Genomic DNA, 9,962 nt, shown 5'->3' on the forward strand with positions numbered 1-9,962 from the left:
TCACTGTTTTAAATGCAAATGTTGTAAACACATATAGAAAACCCATGCTGACCGATGTTGTTTTGCCTAATTGATATGTACTATATATATGAGGAATCGCCAATCGATTAAGGGTATGACTGGTTTTCCCGCTACCACCCGCAAACGCAGCTTTTGCGGTTGGTAGCGGTTGCTGGCGTTTTGCAACAATCGCTCAAACCGCTCTAAACCGCTCCAAATCGCTCCAAATCGCTCTGAACCTCATAAATTCAAAAGCTGGTTCCAGCTAGCGTTTGCGGTTGCGGGCGTTTGCGGGAGGATAAAAAAAAATTATTTTTTTTCCAAAACAATATAAATACAAAAATAAAAAAATTCAATAAAAAAATTAAACTGAAATTATAAAAATGCTAAAATATATCAATTAAATTTTAATTAATATTATAAAACTTTAAAATAAAAATATTTTCTATATTTTTAAAAAATTTAAACTATAACTTTCTAAATATAAATTTTATATTTATTATAATATTATTATTTTTGATATTTTTATAATTGTATAAAATGTAAATATTGTTAATTTATTATTTAACTGCTGCTGCATTTGGTAGTTAACCAGTCATAAGTATCCCGCAAACGCACAAATTTCTAACCGAATAACCAGTCGTACAAATCTCTTAAAACCGCTAGAAACCGCAACCACCCGCATCCGCAAACTCCCGCAACCGCAACCGCAACCGCTGCGGTTAAACCAGTCAGGCCCTAAGTTGTTTTAAAACAACAAACAAACAAAAGAGAATTAAACAAACAAACAAAAAAGTAAACGAAAAAAGACAGTAAAAAATCGGAATGATTTGCTTTGATCGAGCAAAGTAGTCGACACTGTATAAGCAGTGAGGACAATGGACGGTGACACAAAAGCTGAGTCACCAAAGGCTTCGCGTTGCAAGCAAATGGTTGGTCTTTTAAAAGTGAGCTTATATGTAAGAGTTGAATAACAATTAAATTCGCAATTATTTAAGCAATACACGTCTTTTGTCATTGTGTGATTTCACTTGTCTCTCTATTCGCTGCCGTCAACCCTCTCATTACAAAAGGCAATCAAGCACAAAAAATTCGAACAACTCAGTGACCTCTCACAGTGACAGAGAGACCAATCCCCGACCCCGACCCATTAACAAGTTTTCTGATCCAAGAAGATAATATATTTTATTGTACAAACACACATGGAATGGAAAACGAAGAGAAGTCGACTATTGTGTTATTATTAAAGAAAATTTCACCAACCCTTAATTAAATCTCTTTCTCCTAAACTAAAAACGTAAAACAATGTTTGTTTGCCTGCTGAGTACGAAGGCTCCGACCATAAGTCCATACTGTCTTTCTTCGAGCCTGATAAAAAGAAAAGACGCGGTCTCTTTAGATATGATAGGCGACTCAAGAACAACCCGGAGGCTAAAGCTCTAATTAAACAAGCCTGGGATTGTGCCCCATACTCATCTGTCAATAACAGAATCAAAGAGGTACGAACTGCACTGATTCAATGGAGCAAACAGCAGTATAAAAATAGCAGAGAGCAGATTGAGCAGAAACGCTTTGAACTGGAGGTAGCGTTGACTGACCCGACAAACGACACTGAGCTCATCTCGAGGGTCTCCAACGAACTAAACGATGCATATAACTCGGAGGAGGAATATTGGAGACAAAGAAGTCGACTACTGTGGCTCAGTCTCGGAGACCGCAATACCGGATTCTTCCACGCCACAGCAAAGAACCGGAAACGAGCAAATGCATTCACGGTGATTGAAGATGCAGAGGGCAACACGGTCTATCAAGAAGATCAGATAGGGAGAGTGATCGTTGAGTATTTTCAAGAGCTTTTCAAGACTGTTGATGGAAACAGAGAGGAAACCGTAATGCATGCTCTATCACCAATGGTGAGCGCAGAAACGAATGAGCAGCTAATTGCAGTCCCAACAGCTGTGGAGATCAAGGAGGCCCTATTCTCTATTCATGCTGACAAAGCCCCGGGACCAGACGGATTTTCAGCGAGCTTCTACCATACCAATTGGGACACCGTCGGACCTGAGATAGTGAGAGAGACCCAGGATTTTTTCATCACGGACAGACTCCCTGAAAGGATCAATGAGACGCATATTAGGCTCATACCGAAAGTGCCTAGCCCGCAGCAAGTCACGGAGTATAGACCTATTGCACTTTGCAATGTCTACTACAAGATTATATCCAAGATCCTCACGAAGAGACTACAGCCACTCCTCTCACACATAGTCTCCGAGAACCAATCTGCATTTGTACCGGGACGAATGATATCGGACAATGTCCTGATCACCCATGAGGTTTTACATTATCTCAAGAACTCTGATGCAGAAAAGAGATGTGCCATGGCGGTTAAAACCGACATGAGTAAAGCTTATGACCGTCTTGAATGGGAGTTTATAAGATTGGTTTTTCAGAGACTAGGCTTCCATCCCAAATGGATCTCATGGATCATACAATGTGTGTCCACTGTTACGTACTCCTTCCTCATTAACGGTTCACCTAGAGGAAGAGTCACACCGAGCCGGGGGATCCGTCAAGGAGACCCACTCTCACCTTACATATTCATACTATGTAGTGAGGTTCTCTCGGGCTTATGTAGCAAAGCGCAAGAAGAAGGCTCCCTTAAAGGGATCAAAGTGTCTCGAGGGACTCCTCGGATCAACCATCTTCTATTCGCGGACGACACAATGTTCTTCCTACGAGCCAGCAAGGACAGTGCCGAGGCTCTCACAAAAGTTCTCAAGCTTTACGAGGAGGCTTCGGGACAGTCTATCAATGCAGACAAGTCTTCTATTACCTTCTCTCGAAAGACGCCGGCGGCACTGAAGACAGTTGTTCATGATACACTGTCGATACAAAAAGAAGGTGGGGTTGGAAAGTACCTCGGTTTGCCGGAACACTTCGGTAGAAAGAAATGCGATCTGTTTTCCTCCATTGTTGATCGGATCAAGCAAAAGGCAAAGGGGTGGTCCAACAGATTTCTATCTACAGCAGGGAAGATGACCATGCTCAAGAGTGTTCTATCTCCTGTCCCATCGCACGCGATGTCCTGTTTCCAACTACCAGTTTCTTTGTGCAAAAGAATTCAGTCAACGCTCACACGGTTCTGGTGGGATGATAGCATGGGACGCAAGAAGATGTCATGGATCGCCTGGAATAAGCTCATTCGTCCCAAGGACCAGGGTGGTCTCGACTTCAGAGATATACAGAGCTTCAATGAGGCATACTTGGCCAAACTAGCATGGCGGATAATCAACAACCCCGACAAGCTCATAGGACGCATCCTGCTCGGCAAATACTGTCACAGCGAACCTTTCCTCGCTGTTGATGTTAAAAGAGATATCTCTCATGGTTGGAGAGGGGTATTGATAGGCCGGGATATTGTAATGAGCAATGCGAGTTGGGAAGTAGGCAATGGTGAAAGTATCAACATTTGGACAAAACCGTGGCTCAGTTGCGAAGCACAAGAGAGCCCAATGGGACCGGCCCCACTACAGCACCTAAATCTCACTGTATCTGACTTCTTTCTCCCAAACAGCAGAGAGTGGAACGTCGAAATGATACGACTGGTGCTACCTATGGAGGAACAGAAAATCCTAGCGATTAAACCGAGTGTCACGGGAGCGCCGGACAAGCTGTCTTGGCTTGGAGCAAAATCAGGAAGCTACACTACCAAGTCAGGCTACGCAACTGCCCTCTCAACCAGAACGGATCCAATGGATACCTCGTTAGCAGATCGGTCATTTGACTGGAAGAAAGCTGTTTGGACGCTCAAAACATCACCAAAGACAAAGCTCTTTGTATGGAAGGCACTTCATGGAGCAATCCCAGCAGGGGAAGCACTTAGAGCGCGACAGATAAATGTTGATGGGAAGTGCAAGAGATGCAACCTACCGGAAACTATAGATCACTTGTTCTTTCATTGTCCTTTCGCAAAACAGGTGTGGACCTCGGCCCCTGTTTTCCCAAGTATTGAGTACAATGGATCTATAGTTTTGAGGAACCACTGGATCAACCTCATTTCAAGGAAGAACTTACCGCCAACGGGAGTAGAAGGACAACTCGCGCCCTGGATCCTTTGGGGAATTTGGACGGCAAGAAACAAGCTGGTTTTCAACGACAAGCTCACCTCTGCAACTGAAACGCTTTCAAAAGCTATCTCTTTGGCCCGGGAATGGGGAACCTGCCAAACCATCTCCAGCCCGTCATCGGCTGTTTCCCCATCGCAAGCCCAAGCCTCCCCAAACTGTATTGTCGTAAAATCTGATGCTGCGTGGAATGAAACTTTGAACGTTGCAGGTCTTGGATGGGTGATGGAAGGGCAAACCAGAACATCCTCATTCTCATTACCGGCTCACCATGTGAGGACCCCGTTGGCTGCTGAGGCCCTGGCTCTCAGAGAGGCAATATGGAAGTGTAGAGAGCTAGGATTCACGAGAATCCGTTGCGAATCAGACTCCGCAGTGTTAGTGAAAGCGCTTAAAGAAGACACGTTCTTGACTGGTCTCTATGGGATCTTGATAGATATCCAAGCTCTTGCCTCATCTTTTGAGTTTATTTCTTTTAATTGGATTTCTAGGAAGAAAAATGTAGAGGCTGATGTGCTAGCCAAGCAGATTTTATCTGTTGAACTGGCCTTAATGGCTTCACCAACTTTGGTTTGATCATTTAATATAAGTGTGTTTCAAAAAAAAAAAAAAAAAAACAATGTTTGTTTGGAATTGGCAAACCGCGAAAGAGAGAGTAACCACCATTATATCAGCCTAGCTAGGATCGGCTTGTTAACTTATGATGTGATACTAAATTTGATAATTAATTATACTTGAAAACTAGCTTAGTATTGAGATTTAGAACGCGAATACTCTTGACTTGTAACAATTTCTGGTTTGGTTTTGATATTAAAAGTTATCACGACGACTTGGGGTATGATTCATGATGTAAGCTCCCCCTCTTGCCCTAAAAAATGTTTAATTTATAATTAGTAATAGTCAACGCTTGCATTGCATGATTCTTGATTGACAGACACACATGTATTTATAAAGAAGGGTAATACGCAGAGCTAACTAGAGAGGGTGGTTGGGAGAGGCTTATATGGCTCAGACTCCTTTTACTGCTTCTATAACCAATATAATAATAATTTTATCAAACGGAAATAAGTAATACTAAAAAGTAACATAAATCAAATATGTAATGAGATTTAAAAATAAAAATAAAAAAGAAAGAAAGATGCGAGAAAGAAAATTTGATTGGTTGTGGCTTTTCTCACAAGCAAAAGGCTGAGCAAGTCGAACGACTTATTCGCCTATGCCCCCGCCTCTATCATTCAGTTTCAGCTCAATTAGTAAATATATTACTATCTTATTTTGTAGTTACAATTCTATTTTTTAATAATACGAAATAATATATTCAGATCTCTCTCTCTCTTTTTTTTTTCTTTCTTAATTTTCGGTCCCCAGGAGCGGCAATAAATACGCTAGTATTATTCCATCCATTGGTCAGACATAACTTAAGTTTCCGGTGAACCTTAAACCTCAAAAACCCTTTCTCTCATTTCGTGATGGCTGAAACGCCGGCATCTCCTATCAACGGATCTGTTTCTGCTCCGGTTCTCCTGTCGGATTCGGCGGCCAAAGACGTGATGATCACTTGGTTTCGCGGCGAGTTTGCGGCGGCTAACGCCATAATCGACGAGCTATGCGGGCACTTAATGCAGGTGAGCGAGTCAGCGGGGGAGGAATACGAGGGCGTGATGGCGGCGATTCATAGGCGGAGGATGAACTGGATCCCATTGCTCCAGATGCAGAAATACCATCCTATCTCCCAAGTTACGCTCCAGCTGCAAACCGCGACGGCGGCCAAGATCAACAACAACAAACTCATCATGATCGATCCTGTAGATTCAATCCTCGACGATGATTCTCCCACTAGCGATATCACTGATTCCGGTAAAGATAACAAAATTTATAACAAATTGAAGTAGGATTTCTTTATGTACCGCGAAAATTCAAATACATTAATATTTAATTATTAACAACGTCCCTAGTATATGCAATACTCTTATTACCCTACATATCTATCTAGATAATGTTCGTTACTGTACTTCATTCTTTTATCTGTTGAATAGACAACACCCGTTGAGTAGTAGATCATAACTTCAAGTTCTGACCATTCTTAGCTAATTCTACACACCCACATGTGTTCGGTTTCTTCCCAGGATCTCGAGAAGAAGAGCGTGTAGAGGAGGACGCCATGACAATATGTTGCAAGCACGAAGAAGAAGAATGTGAATCTCGAGCTTCTTCACTCATCAAGCAGTCCAAGCGTTTCTCGGCCAAGGAACATGTTCGAGGACATACGGCAAGTTCAAAAACCAAACACATCCTCTTCTTTACTCTCTCTACCGTTTGGGAGCGTGGGAGACTTTGAGATACCTACCACTTTGCTTATAATATGAGGTTTGATAATTCAGTTTAGTAACTGAAATACAATAAAAAGAATCACCAATAAACAAACAAAATGGTTTTACAAAGATTTTTAATTTAATTAGCATCCTCTCTTAACTTTAATGCATTTGGACTATAAAATTGAAGAAAAAAAACTCATACGACTACCTCTATAATAATATTAGTTTAGCGTAATATATCTCGTGAGTGATGGATGAAGTTTGTTTTCATTGTTGTTTCCAAATGCTAATTAAGACTCCCTCGTTACTTGCTTTTAGCAGACAAATGTCGTCAAAGGCCTAAAACTGTACGAACATGTGTTCACTGAAACTCAACTCTCCAAGCTTTCGGATTATGTGAATGGACTCCGAGAGGCTGGTCGGAATCAGGAACTTCCAGGCAACTCTCTCATACCTTTCCTTATACACTGGAACTAATGTTGATGCAAGTGTCTGAGAGACATTAATTACAAGTTTCCCAAATGCAGGGGAGACGTTTGTTCTGTTCAACAAGAACACGAAAGGGACCAAAAGAGAGCTTATTCAGCTTGGAATTCCAATTTTTGGGAACACCACAGATGAACACTCAGGTAAGATCAAGGACAATTGGTGCATGCATCATTTTTCTCCGAATATCCTTAATTAAGCAACCTTTTTAGTTTGTTCTTCTACGTGTTTGCAGTGGCACCTATCCCAACCCTTCTTGAAAGTGTGATTGATCATCTTCTTCAGTGGCGTTTGATTCCTGAATACAAACGACCCAATGGCTGTGTGATCAACTTCTTTGATGAGGTAGTTAACAACTGATTTCCAACTATTCTCTCAATCGATCTTCACCCCAAAGCTAATTAATGTTTTAAATTCATTTTGTAGGAGGAACACTCCCAACCATTCCAGAAACCACCTCACGTGGATCAACCCATATCCACTCTGGTCTTGTCTGAATCAACCATGGTTTTTGGACACCGATTTGGGGTCGATAGTGATGGCAACTTCAGGGGCTCACTCACTCTCCCACTAAAGGAAGGGTACGTAGGGGGAAAATTACACTCACATTTTCTAGCTAAATTTCCTATTAACAAAAAATCTGAAAAAGCCTAAAAATGAATTTTGGCAGGTCGTTGCTGGTGATGAGAGGCAACAGCGCTAATATGGCTAGGCATGTAATGTGTCCATCGCTAAACAAAAGAGTTGCAATCACTTTCTTTAAACTCAAACCAGACTCCAGTAGTAAGGCCCAAGCGCCGCTAACCATGAACCATGTCACCCTGTGGCGGCAAGGCAATCCAGCTCCCCCGGTTTTAAACCCATTCAACATGGTCAGAGCTCCGTTGGTGATGCTAGCTCCGGCTCCTAAGAGGCTAGACGCTGGCACTGGAGTTTTCTTGCCGTGGACACCTCCGCCAGTGTCAAGAAAACCGACAAAGCATCTCCCACCGCGCGTCCAGAGGCTGCGTCTCCTATCATCAGCTGCAAAGTCGGTGGCGGATCGTGAAGCCTCGTCATCACCGGAGATCGGAGTGATCTGAGTCGAAAAGTGTCACACACGTTATCTACAAAGTCAGCAGAGTTTTTTTCTTTCCTTGATCGTATACTTCAAGTTTGATGGGTTTTTTCTTGTTCATTCCTAACCTTTTCTTTCGTTTACCTAATTTTACTACAATTGTTATGCTACATCAGCTGTTATGGTTCACAGGGAACAAGTGAACTATTTGAATTAAAATATGCTCCCACTTCCCACAAGTTTCAATCAAGTAAACAAGAAACTTGACCAAATTTGCCTATACAACTGCTTTTACTTTACCAAAGGGAGCATGAAGAAGAAACCAGAGATTCTGATTTTTTTTCTGAAACATAATAGCTTCCATTGGCTCAATTTCCCCATCCCACAAGCGTAGAATCAAAGCAAATCCCATGTCCTACTCATTATCTTCATATACTACAAACACTAAAACAACAATCATCCCATAGAGTAAAGAAAACCCCTTTCTTGTTCGTCTTGACAGAGAATGCACAGAAGAGAGGATGATGACAGCAGAAGCTCTCTACGGGCATCTGCCAGCGGCTATTTAGATTTGTGGTGACTAAAATAGGAGTATTCGAAGAGAAAGTTATGAATGAAGATAAGCCTCATCGAGGACTGAGGCCCCTTATAAATAAGAAATCAGATGCTTTTATCGAGAACACACTCGAAGCTTAGCCTAGAACCAAACACACGAACCCTTCTCCTATACGTACAATAGAAGAAGAAACAAGATAGGGTGGGATGCAAATGCAATGCGCCCACTTGTTTATTTTCTTTAAATTAACCAGCTGCGCTCTTGATAAGAAAATGTACCAGAAAACAAACAAACAAACAAAACATCTCAGAAGTCTATGAATATTATACTTAAGGGGCTTTTCATTGTAGAGCAATCAATGTACACATTCGTACCTTGAATATTCATTCAATAAGCTATACATGGAAGCTGAACGGAGGATCATTCATTCTAAAGGAAGAGAAGAGATAGAATCTTGAGAAGTCTCTAATCGAATCCTCTACTCGGTTCTTTCCAGCCATCCAAGCTGTAGTAAGAGGGAAAAAGAGTGAGAAGAAAACCACAAATAATAAATGAAAATAGGAGGTATACATACCTTCCAGGCATACATAGCAAAGAAGGCAAGGGTATCAGCAGACCAGACAAGAGGAAAGGACTTCCAGAAGAAGGGGATAGCAACATTGAGTAAAGGGATGAGGAGAAAAAGATAGTTAAGAGCCTCTTTCTCTTTGGGAGGGCAGTCTCGTGCACGAAGAGAAGGAATAGTGAACATCCAAATGGACCACATACCCATCAACCTCCATAAGTCAGGTTGGGTGGAGGGAAAGAGGAGGTTGAAAGAGAGGACACCTCCAGCCAACATGGATGCATAACCTTGAACCTCAAAAACTTTGTAAAGAGTAGTTCCAGGGAGAGCTGGGTTTTTACTGGCGGTGGAGGCCCTAGGGGCAAAGGTTGCTGCTGTCTTGTTTACAACCTGAATTTGAATTTGGATTTGAATTTGAATTTGAATTTGACAACAAGTCATTAGCTTAGTGGGAATATTGGGTGGGATACCTTTTTCAAGTCTTTACCAAGTGCAGAAGGCGAAGAAGAGGACGGAGATTCTTCGGTTTGAACCTCCTCCTGGGGAGCTTCGTCAGCAGTGGCGCAAATTCGGAGACTTGCAGCACTACGGCGACGCCCATGACTCAGACTGGAGATGGGCGCAAGATGAATCGACGACAACACGCACTGAGGCGGAGAAACTAAGCAAAACCACATCCTCCTCGTCTCGTCTCTTCTACAATGATTTGTCGCGATAAGGAGGAGGAGGAGGAGCGGTTTTGATTTGATTTTGACCGGTACAATCCTAACCGAACCATCATTTTCGATTTTGATTTTAATTTACACCAAACCAAATCAATTGACCCGAGGCCACGTCGGCGTTTGGATTGCGATTTCTA

The 9,962-nt window shown here is 42.1% G+C and overlaps 2 protein-coding genes across 2 annotated transcripts; one reads left to right on the plus strand and one right to left on the minus strand.

The window, feature by feature from the left end:
• Window positions 1-5,141: 5,141 nt before the first annotated feature.
• On the plus strand, window positions 5,142-8,507 carry LOC111215505 (RNA demethylase ALKBH10B-like). Its single transcript, XM_022718973.2, has 7 exons — window positions 5,142-5,981; window positions 6,251-6,393; window positions 6,761-6,878; window positions 6,967-7,068; window positions 7,161-7,270; window positions 7,352-7,506; window positions 7,596-8,507. Exons 1-7 carry the CDS (start codon window positions 5,594-5,596, stop codon window positions 8,005-8,007), a joined length of 1,428 nt encoding a protein of 475 aa, XP_022574694.1. The 5' UTR covers window positions 5,142-5,593; the 3' UTR covers window positions 8,008-8,507.
• A 335-nt stretch (window positions 8,508-8,842) lies between these two features.
• LOC111215506 (protein RESISTANCE TO PHYTOPHTHORA 1, chloroplastic) lies at window positions 8,843-9,809 on the minus strand. The gene is made up of 3 exons (XM_022718974.2): window positions 9,574-9,809; window positions 9,113-9,493; window positions 8,843-9,043 (listed from the first exon to the last, which is right to left on the minus strand). The coding sequence occupies exons 1-3, from the start codon at window positions 9,778-9,780 to the stop codon at window positions 9,017-9,019; spliced, it is 615 nt and encodes a 204-aa protein (XP_022574695.2). The 5' UTR covers window positions 9,781-9,809; the 3' UTR covers window positions 8,843-9,016.
• Window positions 9,810-9,962: the final 153 nt, after the last annotated feature.

This window comes from Brassica napus, chromosome A5, assembly GCF_020379485.1.
Source record: "Brassica napus cultivar Da-Ae chromosome A5, Da-Ae, whole genome shotgun sequence".
In the NCBI taxonomy this organism is placed as follows: Eukaryota; Viridiplantae; Streptophyta; class Magnoliopsida; order Brassicales; family Brassicaceae; genus Brassica; species Brassica napus.